Raw genomic sequence first — 21,612 nt, forward strand, 5'->3', positions numbered from 1 at the left:
AGTTGTTAGCATGCACATCTGGTCCTATTTCTATATTGGCACATTTTAAATAATAAAAAAAAACTAATAGATTAATCTATCTAATCACAACTGATGGGCCACATTATTAGAAATAATGGAATGATATACCCAGTCAACAACAACAAAATCATCAACAACATGTATAAACACAATCACAATGAAAAAAGGGGAATCTCTTCACATGATGTGTTAAACAGCAAGCAGACTAATCTCTCCCTTGAAAGCTCTTTCTCAGCAAACTGACAGTGGTGCTAACTTCTCTTCCCCTTCCCACAGCATGCACACACAGCAGGCCTAGGACTCAGGCAGAGTGCACACAACAAGTCCTTTAGCGCTTTGTCTGTGTGGTTACCAGACCGACTTCCCCTTCCTCTTTTTGAGCCTCTTTCACACTTACATCACCCAGTGTTCAAACGCGGAAGTCCTGGTGGTAGCACCCTGTGTGGCTGTGTGTGTGTGTGTGTGTCTCTCTCTCACACCTCTGGTTAAAGAGGCTTTAAAGAGGTCAGGGAGGGAGGGGGTCCTTAGGTGCTTCTGGGGCTACCAGGTGATCCACGGCCAGAGGAGAGATGAGCCGAGGAGGGAAGTCCAAGACGCCCGAGCACGTCCACAGCGTGCTACTGAGCATCCAGGAGAACGAGAGGGTGGAGGACCTGCTGGGGAGGAGATGTGTGGTATGCAAAATGACTCTCTAGTGCTCGCTCACTTTTGAATTTTGATGATACTAATTGTAAAAAAAAAAGACTTTTCATACTGATTATATTTATAGTAATACAGAAATTATACTGTACTGTATGTCACCTGCAGCTTTAGCTATTGATGAAAAAATATCCAAATCTCTTGAGAATATTCTCATGAGAGCATCTGCAGTTGAAGTGCCACAGTACAGTGTTACTGAGCGGTGCACTATTACTTCACAGTAAGGTGACAGGAAACTTGATTTGAGGCCACTTCCTGCCATTTAGTGGCAGAACATACGAACAGACTCCAAGATGCATGATCTGCTGAATAAAAACAGCAGTAATTGTTATCACCCACTTTCAGCCTTGACTTTATCTGAGCCTTAGACTAGTCCATTAGGACGCTTCTTGCAACGGATGTCTTCAAAAATCTGTAAAATAAATTGAAACTGAAAACATATGCTGTAGCCTTAGCTTGGATAAATGAGCCCTTCTTTTGTGATTAGCTGTAAAATCAATGGAAACTAGAGTAGGAGTTTTAGGGGCTTATTTTTGTTTTGTCACAGAGTAATTTTAGTTTTAGTTACTTCCTGGAATTTCCCAAGAGCTGACCAGTACCTTCTTTAGAAGCAGTGCATGACACAGATAAGGAGCAGAAAAATAGGAATTAGTGGTGGCAAGTTGAAAATAAGTTGATCAGACGCTTTCACATTTTCTTTTGAGCAAGATTAAAGTTTTAGTGTTAGCTTTGCTTGTCATGATCTTGATCATTCTGTCTTTTAAGCCTGTTTTCATTGCATGAGCAATATGAGACAATGACTCAACTACAACTAGAAACTTCAGAAATTTCCAACATTGATTCCTGGACAGCGGTCATAGAATGTGAAAGGAGCCTCTTGTTTTCCCCCCTGACTCCTCGGTGTACTTGTTGATTTGGCCAGACGCTGGCGACAGCTGTGGTTCAGCTGTACATGGCCGTGCCCCATTCACCCAACCAGTGGAGCCTGCAGCACACCGCCGTCGTGTGCTTCGTCAAGGACAACCCCAAGCGCTCCTACTACATCCGTCTCTTTGACATCAAGGTTAGTGCGGCTCCTCCTCCTCCTCCTTCTCCTCCTCCTCCTCCTCCTCCTCCTCTTCCTCTCTCCGATGAGGCTGATTGAATTAGTAGTGACTGTGTTGCCTATTGTAGCCTACTACTTATGTACTATTTATACACTTTTACCCCCACTGTGTTGGGCACTTTCTGTGCTGTGTTGTTTTGTGTATATTTTATGTTTTATGTAGTACGTTGTAAGTGTGTGATGCAGTGACTGCAGCCCAAGACAAATTTCCCCCTTGGGGGACATTAAAGTATATCTTATCTTATCTTATCTTAGTATTTCCGTCAGCTGTACCCCCCTGGCCATGTAAAGACAAGCATTATCACGTAATATTGTGTTTATGAATAGCTTTTGTAAGAATAAAAATGAAGCACGCACATCCAAGCTCTAAAATTGGGTGCTGGACAAAATGGACATAACAGAATGCGTACAGAAAGTCTGCACATCAGTAGCTCCCAACAGTGTTTGTGTGTTTATGTTTCGGGCATTAGTCTTTCATCAGACCTTCTTCAGAACTGACCCTACTGGTGTGCGGACTTTCTTTACTTGTTTTATGAATCGTTTTTGACCTGACACTTTCAGCAGGCAATAATTTAAAATCAACAATCTTATGACAATATTCTTTTTTGCTACAGTATTTGCTATTGTGTGAGATTATATTATGCTTATAGTTTATGTTGACACACACACATACACACACACACACACACACACACACAGACAGACGGACAGACACACACACACACACACACACACTAGATTAACTCGTCACATCACGTAACAAACCTTACAAAAATGGAATGTTGTGGAAGATTTGCAACAAACTTGTGCGGTGATTGGTGGGAAAGAAATATGAGAAAATATTGCCAGAAGTTTTGGCAATGTTGGCCGCTAGTGGCAAACTTCCAGCAACAAAGAGAAGTTGCCACCACACTGAAACAAGAATGGCAAACTTCCAGTGAACTTCTGGTGACAAGCCAAATTTGCATATAACATTTCTGTAAATTTGCTGCAACATTGCCAAAAGTTAACCACAACTGTTAGCCTGAATTTGCATGTGAAAATATGACCTTGCGGCAAATAAATTTGTGGCAACTGTCGCCAGAAACCTGACATTTCTGTAAGGGATACCACTGCCTTTACACAAGCTCTTGCTTTGTATCTGGTGAGTGTCAGGCCCAGATGTACTAACGCCCACCTCAGGCGTATTTGTTTTACAACGTGTGCGTAAAACATAGCGAGGTATGTACGAACAGGCCACACTGAGGTGAAAGTGCAGACTGCCTGTCGTGGGAGCTGAGAATGGAAATTAGTGGTTTTCCTTGTCATGCATATATTCATAGGAGGGTCAGGGGAAAGCGGGAGTTTCGTGTCAAAGATTTGTGGTTGGATGCGTCAATAAGAGATAGCTTTTAAAGAAAACAGAATCGCTGCTCAGAGCACCAGTTTTGCGTCTTTGTACTCTATCAAAAGCAACTTTCTCTGGCCTTTCGAATGTCTTACTTTCACTTTCATAACTTACTTAAACTTTCCAACCTGCTAGCATTCCTTTTAATGTTGTCATCAGTTCAGAATCATTTCATTCCACTGTGCTTGTGATTGAATAGAATAGAAAGAATAGAATATATACTTTTTTTGATCCCGTGAGGGAAATTCAGTTATCTGCGTTTAACCCAATTTAACCGAATTAGTGAACACACAGCACACAGTGAACACAGGTGAATCACACAACCCAGATCAGTGAGCTGCCTGCCCAACCAGCGGCGCTCGGGGAGCAATGAGGGGTTAGGTGCCTTGCTCAAAGGCACTTCAGCCGTGGACTGGTCGGGGATCGAACTGGCAACCCTCAGGTTACAAGCCCGAAGCCCGAAGCCCGAAGCCCTAACCAGTAGGCCAGGGCTCTTCAATTAGCGGCCCGCGGGCCGGATCCGGCCCCCGAGATACTTTGTAGTGGCCCTTGAAGTGTTGGCTGATGTTATAAGCAAATCCATATTCGGTAAAGACGTAAAAAGCTGGTGGAAAACACAACGAGGTACAGCGATAGGCTACACTGCGCCTATAAATAATGTTCTGTGTGGTGCGTTGCCGTTGTAGGCTGTGTTTCTGGGTATTATTCAAAGACGTTACTTGTACCTTGCTTCGTTTTTACGCAGCGTCACCAACATGTTGACGTGCACCAAATCCAAGTTGTTTTCCTCAAAGCATGAAGGATTTTTGGTGCATGAAATCTCACCGGTATAGTGTGCCTCTCCAGTCCAAGCATATCCTCGCGAAAGCATTCGCCACTCGTAATGTAGCTATTGAGGCAAATAGGAGTCGGTTTAAAATTTAACTTTGGTGGCATCAGTAGGCTACTGTTTCATGCGCTCACTCGCTCGGAAGTCCTGCAGCCACTGCACCTCAGCCAATTGCACGTAATGTTTAGAACGAGTTGAATATAAGTTCCATTTTAGCTTAGTTTCAAGGTAAATTGCCACTACGTTGGAGTATATAAGCTACAAACATTTTAACGGGTTTGACCACGCAAATATTCAGTGTGAATCTGTGAAACTAATACACATCCATCGCCTTGATGTCAAGTCCACTGTAAGTAACATTGATTTGTGAACACGTTCATCCAATTTAAATGGTGGGAACGTTAAATGTACACGTATGTTGAGAAGAGTTAAATATGCGACCGATTACGCACATTCATTTCTTTTGAGCACCGTTTGAAACCTGTTTGTACCCATTGGAAATTGTATGGACTTAGCAGTTACTGCGCAAAGCTCAGATATCATTGCTGTTAATGTTATCACAGATTTCATATTAGCCATATTAGCAATGTACTGTAGATCCAGTGTCACCTTCCCAATGCTGGTAGTGGCCTGTGGCAGAAATATTCCCAAAACACAAATACAACAAAATAACCACCAAAAAAACTAGATTATTATTTTACAAAATGCAACATATTAGCAATATAGATCCAGTGTCACCTTCCCAATGTTGACCTACCACTGTGGTAGTCTGGGCCTGTGGCAGAAATATTCCCAAAACACAAATAGAACAAATAACCACCAAAAAACGCTATTATGCTTTTACAAAATGCAAGTATAGATATATGCAGTATAGATCCAGTGTCACCTTCCCAATGTTGGCCAACCACTGTGGTAGGCTGGGCCTGTGGCAGAAATATTCCCAAAACACAAATAACCAACAAAAAACGATATTATGCATTTACAAAATGCAACATTTGAACACCCATGTGCTGTTGTAGTTTATTGTATCATTTGTACGTGATTACTCATATTTCAAGCGGTATTTCTCCGGCCCCTCAGTTGTGATACTTTTCATGAACTGGCCCCTATTACAAACTAATTGAATAGCCCTGCAGTAGGCCATGGCTGCCCCAGTAAGCCACGGCTGAAGTATGCCGTTCAGTTGTGACCTTCTGGAAATTGTGGTAGGGGGCGGAGAAAGGTGCTGATTAGTGATTACCTGATGAACTGTAGGTTGATAAATACCACGTAAACTGAAGAATGACAGCGAGCACTTTCTGCGGCTTGGCCATGATGCTGATGACACTACGTTCACAAATGTACATACATCAAAGATTATAAATGGTGGAGCAAGATATTTCATCAGGAGGCACTTCCAGGAACTCGAATCACACATTTTTCCGGATTCCCGGAAGTGGCTTCTTGCTCCGCCATTTATGATCTTTTGCGTACATCTGGCCCTCAGTGTCAGTATCTGTGAACTCAGTGAACATGTCCTCATCAGGAGGGGAAGCAGATCTGGGAGCAGGAGCTGTATGAGGAGATGACCTACGCCAACCCTCTGACCTACTTCCACACCTTCCCAGCAGACGTGAGTACCCACAGCGCCCTCTGGGGCCCTGGTGTCTAAACACACATGCAGCCCAAGGATCAGTGCTGAAGGACAAAACTGTGGTGCAAATGTGTTGCATTGTGATTTGTTTTTTAATGGCGTCTGGGAACGAGATTTTCCGGCCGTGATGGCTAAGCTGAGCTGTTCTGAAGTGGTGCACTAATAGCCCCTTATATCACAATAACTTGGGGCCCCAACACAAGCTAATTAGGGCTCTTGAATTCTCCAATGGGAGCCAATGTTGTAGTCTGGTTAGTTGTAGTGGGTATACTGTGATGTAGTAGCTATAGCTGTAGTGGGTATACTATGATCAAGCCCAAATGTAAATACATATCCTTGCCTATTTACAGTAAATACATATCCTTATCTATTTAAATACATACTGTATCCTTGCCTATTTAAGTATATTGAGATGGTGATGCTTTTTAAGTGGGTATACTGCGTAGTGCTGCACCACTGATGGGAACCTATACTGTGCTGTGTGTGACACAACCAGAGAAGAGGAGGCCTCGTGTGTCTTGTAATCCAGCAGTGGACGCTTGTCTGTGCAGGACTGCCAGGTGGGTCTGAATTTTGCGAGTGACCAGGAGTCCGAGGCCTTCCGGGGAGCTGTGGAGGAGAAGATCTGTCAGAGGGCAGAACGCCAAGGTCACTCTTGTGTTCCGACTCATATAGAGCATAAAGCATATCACACACTCTCACTCACATATCATACGGACCACACACACACACACACACACACTCACTGACTCACATATAAAACAGACTACACACACACAAACTCACTTACATTTTAAATGGACTACACACACACACACACACTCACTCACACATCAAACGAACTACACACATACACACACACACACACACACACACACACACACAGATATCAAATGGACTACACATACACACACTCACTCTCATATAACATACAAACATACTACAAACACACACACACACACACACACAGCACACACACACACACACACACACACACACACACACACACACACACACACACACACACACACACACACACACACACACACACACACACACACACACACACACACACACACACACACACACACACAGATATCAAATGGACTACACATACAAACACTCACTCTCATATCAAACGTACTACACACACACACACACACACACAGTCACTCACTCACATATCAAACGGACTACACACACAGTCATTCACATATCAAACATACTACACACACACACACACACACACACACACACACACACACAGTCACTCACCCACATATCAAATGGACTACACACACACACACTCACTCACATATCAAACAGACTACATCTCCAGTCTCACCCACTGCCTTATCTCTTTTATTGCAGAGAGGAGACAGCACAATACAAGGAACGGTACGTGTCACTTATCTTCCAAAGACACGTTCTGATCACTGTGTCACGTTGACGTCGTCTAATCATGCAAAGTGTGAGCTACCCCTGTAAAGTGTGCGAATTGAAAGTGTTTGCAGTTGATCAACGTTTACTCTCATTTTAGATAAACGAGGCCTGCCGCCAGTGCCCCCTCCAAATGGTGAGTCATTTTCCATCTGTCCCTCAACACTCTGACACACACTGTTTGATTTCTGCGATGACTCAGTGTGAGAATAGAGAACAGCGTCAGAAATATACGCGCTAGATCTAGATCTAGTTTCATACAGTTCTGTAGTGGGAAATGAGCCACCATGCATACTATACTGAAGATACTGTATGAATGGTGTCAAAATTACTCACACTTTTGTTTATTTATGTCAGAGTACAGTTCAATTGAGGTATATGGCCAGCTTACTCCGTCTGTGTGTGTATATGGTGTGTGTGTGTGTGTGTGTGTGTGTGTGTGTGTGTGTGTGTGTGTGTGTGTGTGTGTGTGTGTGTGTGTGTGTGTGTGTGTGTGTGTTGTGTGTGTGTGTGTGTGTGTGTGTGTGTGTGTGTGTGTGTGTGTGTGTGTGTGTGTGTGTGTGTGTGTGTGTGTGTGTGTGTGTTTGTGTGTGTGTGTGTGTGTGTGTGTGTGTGTGTGTGTGTGTGTGTGTGTGTGCATGTGCGTGTTCATATGTGTGTGTCTGTGTGTGTGTGTGTGTGTGTGTGTGTGTGTGTGTGTTTGTGTGGCATTGGGACCAGCTCCAGGATCCTCGCCAGCACCCATGGCCAGCGTGGACGTCCCTGACATGGCGCCATCGCACTACCGGCCAAGCTCTGTGCTGTCCAGCATCACCAGGAAGAAGGACAAGAAGAACAAGAAGAAAGGAGGCAAACTCAGCAAGGCTGACATCGGCGCCCCTAGTGGATTCATGTAAGATTGCAAAACAACAACAAACGCTCCTGCAACCATCCAACAATGTTTGTTTGTTTGTTTGTTTGTTTGTATGTTGTTCTTACTTTCATTTGTCCTTTTGTTCAATTACATCAAGCCTTCTGTGCTCCTTTGCAGGCATGTGACACATGTCGGATGGGACCCAAATAAAGGCTTTGATGTGAGTCCCCTTCCAATGCTGATAGTATGGAGCGAGAATTAAACAGACTCTCGCCATTTATTGAGTGTAATGAGTAAACACATACTTTACATATGCTGAGGATCATGTACCATACTGCCTGAGATATAACAGAGCAGAGTGGAGGCTAATAATAACCGAGGATAGTTATTACAGTAAGGCATATGGTGCGCAAAAAGTCCTCCTGTTCGGCTGCATTGAGCCAATAGTGACGTCCACTCGGTGAAGTGTGAAGTGAAGTGGTGTTGTGGTACACCAGTTGGCTTTATGGACCAACATACTGTAGGTCGTCACTTACTTCAATGTACAACGCACTACTTGCTACATTATTACAGTAATTTCCTGTGTATTAGCCGCATTGTGTATAAGCCGCAGGACAGTGTTTGATGCAAGTTAAAAGAAGCAAAACCATATTAATGTAATATCATATGAACTGCTCGCGTGCATTAACCTCATAGCTGAGGAAATTTAGCAAAAATCAATGTATAAGCCACAGCTAAGAGAAAATGTAAAGCTAATGTCATTGTCCCTGCTGGTGGTGCCTTTCAATATTCTCTTCCCAAAATGACAGAGCCAGAACCTGGACCCAGATCTGAAGAAACTCTTTGCCAAGGCTGGCATCAGTGACGACCAGCTGATGGACGCAGAGACCTCCAAGCTGATCTATGACTTCATCGAGCAGCACGGGGGGTTGGATGGGGTCCGCAATGAGATGAGGAAACAAGGTGGGGGCATTACCAGACACCTCTCTCTGTATATCTCCAATTCTAGGGAGTTTTTCCTTGCCCCTGTTACTCATTGAATGTTTAACACTCTGTAAAGCGCCATGAGACATGTGTAATGTTTTGGCGCTCTATACAGTAAGTGAAATTCAATTGAAATTGAAGAGGAGCTAAAGGTGTAGTCCTCAATTACAATCAGAAACATTCCTTGTCCAATTCAGCAAATGTCCCTTCTTGGTCCTCTCTGTTGTCCATAAACAGTCCTGGCTCTGTAAATGGGCAACAAACTAAATAACTTTAGCTCCAACCATTCCATACAATTTACCAGTGAATTAGGAATACTGCAGTTATCTTTCACTAGGATTGAGGATGTACAGTTGAACTATTTCTGGTCTGTTTAATTCGTCAGTGTGTGTAAAAGACAGGAGATGTACAGTATCTGTGTTTAGTTGGTCAGTGTGTTTTAAAGACAGGAGATGCATCTGTGTTTAGTTCGTCAGTGTAAAAGACAGGAGATACATCTGTGTTTAGTTTGTCAGTGTGTGTAAAAGACAGGAGATGTATCTGTGTTTAGTTGGTCAGTGTGTTTTAAAGACAGGAGATGCATCTGTGTTTAGTTCGTCAGTGTGTGTTTTAAAGACAGGAGATGCATCTGTGTTTAGTTTGTCAGTGTGTGTTTTAAAGACAGGAGATGCATCTGTGTTTAGTTCGTCAGTGTGTGTTTTAAAGACAGGAGATGTATCTGTGTTTAGTTTGTCAGTGTGTGTAAAAGACAGGAGATGTATCTGTGTTTAGTTGTCAGTGTGTTTTAAAGACGGAAGATGCATCTGTATGTTTCAGATGCAGACGGCTCTCGGGGCAGATCTGACCCCCTGCCTCCGGTACCTGCCAGCGGCCGCTCTGGGGCTCCCGCACCCCCTCCCCCGCGTGGAGGCCACGTCCCACCTCCTCCCCCAGGTCATCCTCCGCCAGGGCACGGCTCCCGCGGCCCGCCGCCTCCCTCCAGCCGCGGCCCGCTGCCCCCTCCTCCGCCCGCAGGCCGGCCGGGGCCCCCAGCCCGTCCCCCGCTCTCCTCCGCCCACGCGCCTCCTCCACCTCCTCACTCAGCGGGACCTCCGCCGCCTCCGCCGATGGGTGGAGGACCCCCACCTCCACCTCCTCCTCCTCCTCCGCCCCCACCTGCGCCTGGCCCAGGGCCCAGCGTTCCTCGGAGCCCGTCTACTCCTCCTGCTCCTCCATCCGGAGGAGGAGGAGGTGGCGGAGGTGGCAGAGGTGCCCTGCTGGACCAGATTCGGTCGGGCAGGAAGCTAAAGAATGTAAGATGGCTCCCACAAGTCCCTTTTTGTTGTCCACAAACCACAGAGGAATCATACGAGCAATTGCCTTTGTTGCAAAGTAGTGTTTTCTTTAGTGTATGCAGCTCCAACTAAAATGCCATTCTAATTAGACAAATGAACCTCTAACGGTTTCGATTGCGGAACTATTTTCGATCCTTTTGAAGTTAAAAAACCACACAGCCTTTTTGTTGTTGTTCAAATCCACACATAAGCAGATTTAATCAAACTGTGGTTTTCACAGTTCCAAGAATGATCTGGATGTGTGCCATGAATAACAGCAAAAGGTTGATGAGGCGTTTGCGGAGATCGGGCGATGACTTTGTTCTTCTACCTGTGCCAGGTGTCAGACAGTCCAGACCCACACCCCGCGGCCGCCGCTCAGCCTGAGGAGGGAATCGTGGGAGCTCTCATGATGGTGATGCAGAAGAGGAGTAAAGCCATCCACTCCTCAGGTAACACAGCAGCGTGTGTGTGTGTGTGTGTGTGTGTGTGTGTGTGTGTGTGTGTGTGTGTGTGTGTATGTGTGTGTGTGTGTGTGTGTGTGAGAGTGAGTGACTGAGTGTGAGTGTGTGTGTGTGAGAGAGAGAGAGTGAGTGTGTGTGTGAGTGAGTGAATGTGAGTGTGTGTGTGTGTGTGTGTGTGTGTGTGTGTGTGTGTGTGTGTGTGTGTGTGTGTGTGTGTGAGTGAGTGAGTGTCTGTGTGTGTGTGAGAGTGAGAGTGTGTGTGACTGAGTGAGAGTGAGTGTGTATGTGACTGAGTGAGTGAGTGTGTGTGTGACTGAGTGAGAGTGAGTGTGTGTGTGACTGAGTGAGAGTGAGTGTGTGTGTCTGCGTGTATGTGTCTGTGAGAGTGAGTGAGTGAGTGTGTGTGTGTGTGTGTGACTTCATTTTAGAACATGGTTGTGACCCAAACCCCACTCTTCCCTGTTCATGGTGCAACTGTGCCTTGTTACTATAGTTACGTAACTGAAGTTTGTGCATTAAGGTGGTGTAATAAGTGGGATGGGATCCCGAGACCAGAGGCCCTCGGGTTGTGAAATCAAATTGAGATTTCACGTGTTGCTAATGTCCCGTTCTATTCTGTTCCAGGAGATGAAGAGGATGATGCTGATGACGATGATGATGACGAATGGGATGATTAAATTTGTCCTGCAGGTTACATGTCAAAGTCTTGCCTCACAAAATGGTTGTCCCCAGAGTCTGGCTCAGTGAAATCATTGCACTGTCTTTTTGTAAATATATCATACCTTTGCAAACATTTCAGATCATATAGGCCTTAAATTCTCAATATATTCTACACTCATGTACTAGGAATGTTAACACCGTTTGTACGTACTGTATGTTCTAGGAAAGTTGCACTGTTTGTTTGATCATGAAGCAATACAAAAAAGCTTTTGATTAACTTCAGATATGAACATCAATGTGTCAATGTGGATGCATGCACATAGAGAATAATAGCAATAAAAAGTCCAACGTCGTCTTGCTTGTGTTCTGGAGATGTCTCTGTGGTCTGTCTCTACAGGATGTTTCTGTGGTGTGCTATGTGGTCAGTCCAAACCAAAGCACTTCACCAAAACATAAAATATGTTTGAACTGACAACACAGCACCCCCTCTGCAGGAGTGGCTGAGTACAGAAAAAAAAAGGTTGGACAAAAGCTTGCGAAAAAACTGTCCATGTGGCAGTTCACGCTGCCAAACCATGACCAGCTTTTTCCAATGGGGTAAATCATTAAGTGCTCGAGATTTTCTTTTTCCTTTTTAAATAGCTGTCTATGTTGACACATTGTTAAGTTCCCTGAGGCTGCCTGACACACACAAACACACACATACACACACACACACACACACACACACACACACACACACACACACACACACACACACACACACACACACACACACACAAACACACACATAAACACACACACAAAACATTGAGTGTAAGTCAAATAAACACAAAAACACAGAGCAACTGCTTCCCCAAGTTTATAAAACAGTTATATATCTATTGAAATTCCAAAAACGCAAGAAATATAACAACAATAATAAAATAATATTTATTACAAACAACCACGTTCACTTACTTAGTCTGGCAAAACAAACAAAAAAAATTAAACACATCTACAAGTACAAAGAACAATTAAGATGTAGCTTGATTTTAGTTCAATGACAAAACACCCAACCCAAAGCACAGCAAGACAAATAGGACCCATGCACGTCACTAGCCCCCTCTGTGAGCCTGTGGTGTGGCAGGGGGAGGATATGGAGCTTGGCCTGGATGGAGGCTACACTGATAGAGAGACTGCAGTGGGGGTGGTGTACCCTCTGCCTGTCCAAGATTGTTTACTTGAGAGAATATTTTATTTTATCGCTCAAGTAAAAAATGCGAGGAACCTTCCCTTCCCACATCTTTCTCTTTTTTTTTCTTCTTCGTTTTGTGTTTTCATAGCGTCTGTGTTGATTTACGTCTTTTGGACTGATCCGGAGTGTGCTTAAATTGGATGTGGTTCCTTTTGTCTTGCTCATGTGATTTGGTACAAGTGATATTCCATAGAAAGTGCTAGAAGAGGTAGACTTTTTTCTCTTTTTTTAAAAAACAAAATAAATCCTGCAGCTAAAATTTCCCTGTTTCAAACAGTACGTCTTCCCTAGCAGTTACAACTCTATCATCGCAATCTCCTACTAACTGAATACAATGTTCATTGAGCAGGATTGCTGTGGGCCTAAACTCTGCATCTGGAGCAAGTATCGAGGTTTGTTTTACAGCGCTTCACTTCCGTCAGCTTTCATCCAAAAAGTCTACCTCTTTTCTCTTTCCATGAATACTGGTCCTGTTTATGAACAACACACAATATTATAAGGCTCACCGAACCCAGTTCCCTCACCCCACCACCAAAGTGCACAACTTACAGGAATATGTACAGTCTCAAAATAAATATTTGCCATGGCGAGGGTGGAAGAGAGCAGAGGAGTAGATGAATAAGAGCAGTATCTCAATTTGACCAACAGATGGCGCTGCGGTAACAGTATACCTAATTGCCTCTACACACAAAGAACTGGAGCCTGACAGACTACATTGCTCTTCACAAACACGAAGCAGACAAACTATCACAAGTCGTTGTGAAGCTCCAAGTCTGTGTCATGCTGACGTGAAATCGAAATGTGTAGCACCAGGGAAAATTGCACACTGGTCGCTTAATAGTTTGATTTCACAATGGGGTGAGGGGAATCCCCAGTGCCTGGGGTGGGAAGGAGAGACACACTAAATCATATTCACTGTTATCTAAGCTACTTTTCCAGCACAGATGATACATGCATTAGTAAAAATGAAAACATCTTACTTGCATTTTTTTTCAGGCGTAAGTGATTTACAATAACTACACTGGTTGACGGCCTTGCTGTAGGCTATTGGATATGTGCTCTTTTTTTTTGTGGACTAGAAATACAACAGTGATAAGGTCTCGGTATATCTGTGTAGGACACGCAGAACACATATAAAAGAAGACTACTGACCTAGCAGAGGACTTCACCTGCAATAGTGTCACTTGCAGAGATTAAATTGATCGCTATACAAAAACATTGTTCAACAACAATTGCATATGACACTGTCATTTTATCCAGTCTAATAGTCTTGTAGTGCAGATTTTCCTGCATGGGAAATGAAGTCCTGCATCTTAGCAGTAGTCGTAGTTTTGGTCCATAATTTAGACTTGTGTTCCAACTCAGTGACACATTGCCTTGATATATATATATATATATTTAAACTGACTAATTTAAAATCATGCTTTGTCTTGTTCTGGCTATTATAATGCACATTAGTTATTCAGTGGGAGTGAAATCGAGTATCTTGTATATGCAAGAGGGGGTAAAAGATATCATGAATTATTTCTACATTTCTAAACATATGATACACATTTAATATTTAGTTGCTGTTGGCATCTTAAGTTCTGTAACAAATCATGTTTTTGGAGACCTAAAGGGGCACTTAACTGAATTGAATTTGAGCCAAATAAGAACAGGTGACTCTACACACACACACAGAGATGTCAGGGGTGCTCTAACGGCGTGGCCTTGAAGTGGGGGAACACTTTAAAGTTGCCCAGTGCCAGCACTTTCCTCAAGGTCCAAATGAATAATACTTTACAATTAGAATGCAACTGAAAATATTGCTATTTGAATGTTAAAATGTGAGATACATACTGAAGGCAACATAATGATACATAAGGTAAGAGACCTTTATCTGGAAATTGCTCTGGGTTTTATATAAAGAGCCAGAGCAATGGGTATATAATGGGACAATTTATCATTCCCACAATGTCTGTCAGGGCTTTATGGTTTTCTACATCCTCATATACTTTAATGTTTGGTCTAACCATGATACCTCCCATATTTTAGGTTGCCGTCCAAGTAAAGCATCTTAATGTTGACTAATAGTGGGCACCTCTTGAGATTCTTTCAAGTAATACATCTCCACCCTAATCCGTCAGTTAAAGCATTAACGACTACCGTGGAAAGTATGAATTAAACAACAATTTAAAAAATGTTTTTTTTTTGGAGTCATTTGAGTCACTGACAGTGAACGCCTTGATAATGATCACTTTGTGAGATGCCTCCAGGCGTGCAAGGACTGTGTGAACTTTCAGAGTTCAACATGTTCAACATGGTGCGACATGCAACAGACAGGGCCCAATGCTATATCAAAAAGGTGAGCAGAAAAAACAGTATTGTACATCCAACCGTATATGTATCACAACACTATAGCCGATCTGCTCGAGTAACAGCAGCTTATACATGGACAAGGCCAGGTTCCCCAAAACGCACCGTGGTGCTAGTATAGTAGGAAGTGATAAAGGGGGATCTGTGTGAGAGGGTGAAAGGAAGATACACTCGCTTTGTTACAACCACCATAGCTATTAATGTTGTGGATGGGGCTCTGGGGTTGTACTAACACATTACAGGGGGGGGGGGGGCATGGTGGTCAGTGTTGTGTAATGCCCCGGCATCAGGGAGGATCCAGCCCTTCTCCTGATCAACTAATGCCACAGTTCAGGACGTCTCGACGCATAGCTTTCCTCAGGTCAGTCAGTACAGTGATCACCAACGGCAACGACGGGTCTGTCCGTCTCCACCTCCCAGCAGCTCACGCCAACTCTCTGTGATGTACGTCATATGACTCTGTGTGTGGGGGGTGGGGGGTTGTGTGTGGGGGTAATAAAGATTTCCAGGCTGTGAGTGTATGTGTGTGTGTGTGTGTGTGTGTGTGGAGGGGGGGGTAATGGTGCAGTGTCTGTGATACAGGATAGCAGGGCTGGAGGGTGTGGTGTGTGGGGTTAGGTGTTAGTGGTCTTGGGTCTCCTGGTCGTCCGTTTCATCTGTGTGTCTCCGGCTGGTGCGCTTGGGCTTCTGCGGGCGGCCGCCACCCCCGGCCGCGTTGCCCGCCCCGGCGCCCTGCTGCCAGTAGGACTGGCAGTACTGGTTTATGAGCCGCACCTCCGGCTGCGAGGGCAGCTTGGGAGGGCGCGTCTGGGGCGGAGGGGGTGGAGGTGGGGGCTGCCGCTCCTGCTGCGGATGGTGCTGCTGCTGCTGCTTCTGGTGGTGGCGGTGGTGGGGGTTGTGGTGGCCATGGTCCAGCATCAACGTCATGTCGGGGACGTCCGGCGCGGTCAGGGCCTCCACGATCTCGCGGTCCAAGATGCGGAGGGAGATGCGCGCCACCGTGTGCTTGAAGTTGTTCTCGGTGGCCAGGCAGTGGTAGAGGCCGGCGTCCGCCTGAGACAGGGACTTGAGCAGGATGCCGTGGCCCGTCTTCAACACCTCCCTGTCACGGTTCAGCTGCACGGGAGACAAGAGCGTCAACTACTGTGTGCATGGAAATCAGAACATGTTTGAATAAAAGCACTCATTCACTCCTGGACTCAAAGCGGTGTATTTGAGGTGCTCATTGGATGGGAAACTGAAAATCCAAAACCAGAAAAATCCCCCAAAGGCACTCTCTGTTTCAAAATAGTTCAAAGGCCTTTATTTTCACGGCTTGGTCATTTTAAAACTTTTAAGACAATCCAGTGCGTTTCAGTATCAAACTGGCTTTCAACAGGCAGTCAAATTTCCTGTGTTTTGACTTTCCTGTGTTTGACAGCTTGATGCTGAAATGTCACTGCCATCACTAGCGAGTCGACTTTCATGCCATCGCTATTCAATGAATTTACCTACGATGGAAAATAGAAAAATAAGATGGATAAGGCAATACTGAAGTTTGATGTGAGTGTAGCTTTTTTCTGCATGTGAGGTGTACTCTTACACTCTGTAGGTGTAAATCTTTTTGAAAAAAAATTATAATTGAAAATAAAAAAATAGTCAGACATTTTAATATGTCAGTTGATGACAATATGATTTATCCTCTCACCGCTTTCCGCCTTCCATCCTTCTGGTAGAGCCATTTGAGGGAGGCTTGAGGTGACCTGGGCTGACACTCCAGAAAGGTGCTGCTTCCCTCCACCCCAAACTGCACCGTCTCCCGCAGCCTCTTCTCTACTGGGAGGGCCACAGAAATCCAGATGTGTGAGAAAGCACAAGAGTTCCAATCCACTCCAATCCAGCTCAAACAAAGCAAAGGCAACACACATGAAGCATGTTGGATGGTACGGGGAACCATTTTACAAAACTACAACAAACACCCCAAAATGTCAAGCATGTAAAGACAGAGAGAAAGTTACTACTGGCGCTAAAGTATTACTTTAATAGGAATGGAAGCAGTTGAGGCAATCTAGTGTGCTCTTACAGCTATAATTACCACACTGTGCTTTATTGTGCTAATCCATTGAGAATTTTCCACTCCCAGCACTAAACACGCTCTTTAACTGGCCTTGCACAATATAGAAATGCTTGTTCTCAACTTAACCCGACCATAAATACTCGGGTGATTTGCGACCTAGATGAGTGACGTACTCTATTTGTGACAAATGTGCGCTAGAGCAAGAACTATATAAACTCCACGCATCCGCGGAACACCTCATTCTGCATGCGTGGAGTCATGAGCGACCGGTGGTCACGGCATACCTTTGGCATTGAACCCTCGACACTGCCGCAGGGGGTCTCCGTGCTTGATGTCCTGTCTCCTGCTTCTCCTAAAAACCAGCCAGAGGAGAGGAGAGAGAGAGAGAGAGAGAGAGAGAGGGAGAGTGAGAGAGAGAGAGAGTGTGAGAGAGAGAGAGAGAGAGAGAGAGAGAGAGTGAGAGAGAGTGAGAGAGAGAGAGAGAGAGAGAGAGGCCCAGTCAGCTATGTGGTCGAGTGTCAGACGGGTGGCGCCGCATGAGGGGGGGCTTTAGCGGAATTGGCACGCACCTTTTGGTGGTGGCCGTGAAGGGGGCGCAGCTCTCGCCGTCCCAGGCGCAGTAGGGGTCCCGCGCCAGGCAGCAGTCCGAGCACGCCTTCCCGTAGACGTCGCATCTATGCAGGGACACCTGGGTCAGGCCCCGCTCGGACGACACGTACAGCTGTTGCTGTAGGTCAAACAAAAACACACAAGGACGCCGCAGTTGTCGGTGATACGGCATACTGACACAGGGGGACCGCACACAATCACTATTGTTTTCAAGGACTGTTAGTCAGACTAAACACATTAACCTGCTCATCTGCGTTAGGAGTACGTGCCTGCGTGAAGCGTTTTCTGACACACTAGTGTCTGCTGACAGAGGCCAATGTTTGCATTCTGTTGTGGATACCAGAGTGGTCTGATATAGAAGTCAACTGCTGACAATAATTCTTCCCACATAAGCAGGTGCTGCTAAAGCTGTGAGCAGTATGTTTACTTAAGCCGCTGCAGTATGCTCAGCAGCTGAATAAATATTTCTCCAACATACACTCAACATTGGGCATGGGACATGGAAATGGAATAACTCTGATGTTCAAATGACTATTATCTTTATTTATGTGTGCTCAAACAAACTCAAATAAATATATAGATAGGCATGTTAAAAATACTCATGCAAAGTCTATATGGTCCTGCCCAGAACAGAAAACAACATACTCCAGGCCTACATACAGTACATGGCACATTGAAAAAGACCACATTCCACACATGGATAGTGTCAGTGATTATAAATCATTAACCAACCCTTTTTGCAGAAATCCTCATTGTTTTAACCGGAGCGGTAGTCTGGAAAAAAGAAAAGTGCAAGACAATTACAAAGTAGATCACACAACATACACAGACTCCAGCTGTAATCCGTGCTGGGATGACAAGAAAGGTATGATGAGAGAGAGAGAGAGAGAGAGAGAGAGAGAGAGAGAGAGAGAGAGAGAGAGCAGTGATTACCTACCCTGAACACCTCCACCTCTTCCAGAATGAGTTCCTCCGTGGTGCTCAGGTCTCTGGGAAGGACTATCACCTTCTGGACAGTTCCCAGATCTGGAAATGATGGAAACAGCATGTTTATTAGTAAAACTTGTTGGAGTGCATCCCTCCTGTCCGGCAGGTGTAGTTCTTTCATCGATCTTTGGGTAGGGGAGTGAATGGCGTACCTGTCCCGAGGAAGAGCACCTCGTACCGGCCGTCGGAGGCGTCCACCAGGTCCACGGCGATGGTGGTGAAGCGGTAGTCGACGCCCGTGCGCACCACCAGGGGGCGCTTGTGGAGGGGGTAGATGGGGTGGTACATGAGGGGATGCGCGCGGACAAAGTTCACCGCCTCGTCGGAGAACTCCTTGGTGGAGCGGAGGCCGGGCGTGAACGTCCCTCCAGGACACTAAAAGGGTGAAATATGGCGGATTACGCAACGCGGTCCAACCACACGGCTCAACTGAAAACATTTTTCTGTGGAAAATCTGTTACACATCTAAAGCAGCTAAAACTCTACATTGCTACACACGCTGCTACGTATAGGCTTTGCTATGTTAAGGGCACGCTGAGACACAAAGAAGCATTCATGCACTGCTTTTAGCAAAACAAATCCGCTCAACTTAATCGCTAAAACTAACAAATGCATTGACGTGGAGTGCAATGGCGATGGCGTGGCGGCGCATATCCACGTACCGTTCCGGGCCGAGGATAAGGGATCTTGCCCGTGTAGGGGGTCCACTGGTAGTTGTGGCCGTGCTTGTGGGAGAAGGGCCCGTTGAAGACGTTGCGGATGTCCGCCATGGAGTACACACACACTGCAGAGCCTTTGAACACTGACCTGAGAGGGGGGAGGGGATTGACAGGTAAAGTGAGCCAGGCAAAGGTACACGTTTGTCTCAGTTTCACATAACTGGACAACAGAAAGACCCCGTATTACTGGTGGTTCTTTGGCTTGTTACATGGCCCCTGCCCAACTGTGGAATGCCTGAAGCTGGATTTTTTTTAAAAAAAGAAAAAATGCTTCTTTCCAACCCAAGAGAATATGACTGACAAACCATTGTAAACGTTAACCACAATATATTTTACTAAGAGACAACTAAATGATTTATTTGTGGTTCCCCAAGCGATCCTTGGAGAATGGAAAGGAAATCCAATGTGATTATGTGAAATTGCAGGCATGTAAACAGCCGGAGAGGGCGTTTTTATCAGTGAGGCGAGACAAATAAAAGCGTACCCGGCCGTGGAGAAGACAGCATACACTATAGGGTTCCGCTCGTCCTGAGTGGGCAGAATGAACACGTCCCCTGAGAAACACATCGAACGATTGACACGTCATGAGTTTGCCTGGTCGAGGAAACTGGTTGAGCTACGAGTAGAGCTACAGTATATTCAAAAGAGGTCATGGGAGGTTGCCTTACGTAGCTCGTCAAAGTACGTCTCCACCCCGTCACTGCCGATCACAGAGCACACCAGGCGAGCCTTCAGGAAGGTTGTCCATTTGTTCACTAGAGATCTTTGGCCTCCATCATCGTTCTGGAGCAGAGAGGGGGACAAATGAGATCATTCCACTTCTTTACAATCCATAACAAATACACGTATAGTCAGTATTCTCTAGGAGTTAATGCAATACTATAAAACTAAGTCTATTTATAGATTTTGCAAAAAGGGCAGTCAATAAATCAAAAGTTGATATGCAGGGTCAGTTTTAGGGGGAACTTCAAGAGGGTTTGAAGGCCTACCAGGCAGACACGTCCGACCCGGGACAGGACACTCGGGCTGCCCCCTCCTGCAGCATCCAGGCTTTTCTCCCGGAAGAAGAAATAGAGCTTGTCGTCATTTCTCTCGGCGCTATCCGGAATCTTCCGGATCCGCACAAACACCGGGTCTAGGAACAGGGAACAGGACAACGTGAATGTGAAGCCAAAAGAAGCAAAGTTTTTGGTGGAAGTGAGCCAGTCATTAGTGTCTGGCCATGCATTTGTCCTCTGGTCTGGCCACCGGTCAGACTCACCATTGAGCCACCTGGAGTCGTATTGCTCCGTCCTGACAGCTGGCCGGTCTCCCAGGGTACGAAAGATGGCGGGGTCCGTGCCCATGAAGTCCACATGGACTCCTGCGTACAGATTTCCATCTAATGACAGCAGGGATGAGGGGAATAACCAAGAAAAGGACAGAGAGAGAGAGAGAAAGAGAGAGAGAGAGAGAATGAGGAAAAACACAGTGACTGATAATAGACTGTGTGGTGCCAAAAGCTAATTTAGCTAATCAGCACGAGCAGCAGTAATGGAGGTGAGGGGGGGGGGGGGGGTGGAGATATGGAGGGATAGAGAGATGGAGGGATAGAGAGATGGAGGTATGGAGGGATGGGGTATGGAGGGATAGAGGGATAGAGGGATGGAGGTATGGAGGATGGAGGTCTAGAGGCAGGCCTTACTGATGAGGGCCGCAGCACTCTCCTGACGGGGGTCGTAGGGACACTTCCCTTTGCCTGAGTCCGCATATCCAGGGACCAGTCGGAACAGGTACTCCTGCGGGGAGACACACCCAGGTGAAGGGAAGGTGACAGTAGCATGGGGTGCACACACACAGAGAGAGGCGTTAATTACGTCTTGTTTGATGAGATCCCCATGAGAGACAGAAACCATGGTGACCCTGTACTGTATGTGTGTGTGTGGGGGTGACTACGAGTCACTATGGTGACAGGCAGGTAGCGTACCTCCGCTCTCCAGCCGCGGTTGATGAAGGTGCAAATTGGCCGGTAGGCGCCCGTGCCACAGGCATACAGGTGCGTGCGGTTCCATGGCTCAATCAGGCGAATGAAGTTGGCACACTCACCCTAGAGTGTGGACAGAGAGGAGAGAGAGAGAGAGAGAGAGAGAGAGAGAAAAGTGTATCATCAATGGAGTGGACGCACTATTTCACCAGCAGCTTTTACTCGTTTCACACCTACAGTACACAGTACAACACCTAAATAGTGAGAGTAAAACATTTAAACGGTGAAGCGATAAATG

At 45.6% G+C, this 21,612-nt stretch overlaps 2 protein-coding genes across 3 annotated transcripts in view; one reads left to right on the forward strand and one right to left on the reverse strand.

The window, feature by feature from the left end:
- The first annotated feature begins 441 nt into the window (after nt 1-441).
- wasb (WASP actin nucleation promoting factor b) lies at nt 442-11,741 on the forward strand. Of its 2 annotated transcripts, XM_062541351.1 has the most exons (13): nt 442-695; nt 1,643-1,783; nt 5,567-5,653; nt 6,226-6,322; nt 7,046-7,072; nt 7,215-7,250; nt 7,835-8,006; nt 8,145-8,187; nt 8,777-8,930; nt 9,768-10,040; nt 10,071-10,243; nt 10,605-10,716; nt 11,353-11,741. In XM_062541351.1, exons 1-13 carry the CDS (start codon nt 591-593, stop codon nt 11,403-11,405), a joined length of 1,473 nt encoding a protein of 490 aa, XP_062397335.1. In that variant the 5' UTR covers nt 442-590; the 3' UTR covers nt 11,406-11,741. The 2 variants fall into 2 exon arrangements, with proteins under 2 accessions (XP_062397335.1, XP_062397334.1); XM_062541350.1 differs by having other exon boundaries at nt 9,768-10,243.
- A 495-nt stretch (nt 11,742-12,236) lies between these two features.
- Nucleotides 12,237-21,612, reverse strand: part of sema3gb (sema domain, immunoglobulin domain (Ig), short basic domain, secreted, (semaphorin) 3Gb) — a 34,880-nt gene continuing 25,504 nt past the window's right edge. Inside the window, exons 5-18 of the mRNA XM_062541352.1 lie at nt 21,318-21,437; nt 21,036-21,129; nt 20,613-20,732; nt 20,341-20,486; nt 20,020-20,134; nt 19,836-19,905; nt 19,295-19,439; nt 18,785-19,007; nt 18,583-18,671; nt 18,378-18,419; nt 17,606-17,763; nt 17,321-17,388; nt 16,668-16,795; nt 12,237-16,096 (exon numbers count right to left, since the gene is read on the reverse strand). Of these exons, the coding sequence (XP_062397336.1) occupies nt 15,602-16,096; nt 16,668-16,795; nt 17,321-17,388; nt 17,606-17,763; nt 18,378-18,419; nt 18,583-18,671; nt 18,785-19,007; nt 19,295-19,439; nt 19,836-19,905; nt 20,020-20,134; nt 20,341-20,486; nt 20,613-20,732; nt 21,036-21,129; nt 21,318-21,437 (2,013 nt within the window). The 3' untranslated portion in view covers nt 12,237-15,601. The remainder of the gene's footprint in view (nt 16,097-16,667; nt 16,796-17,320; nt 17,389-17,605; nt 17,764-18,377; nt 18,420-18,582; nt 18,672-18,784; nt 19,008-19,294; nt 19,440-19,835; nt 19,906-20,019; nt 20,135-20,340; nt 20,487-20,612; nt 20,733-21,035; nt 21,130-21,317; nt 21,438-21,612) is intronic.

This window comes from Sardina pilchardus, chromosome 7 (assembly GCF_963854185.1).
Source record: "Sardina pilchardus chromosome 7, fSarPil1.1, whole genome shotgun sequence".
Classification (NCBI taxonomy): Eukaryota; Metazoa; Chordata; class Actinopteri; order Clupeiformes; family Clupeidae; genus Sardina; species Sardina pilchardus.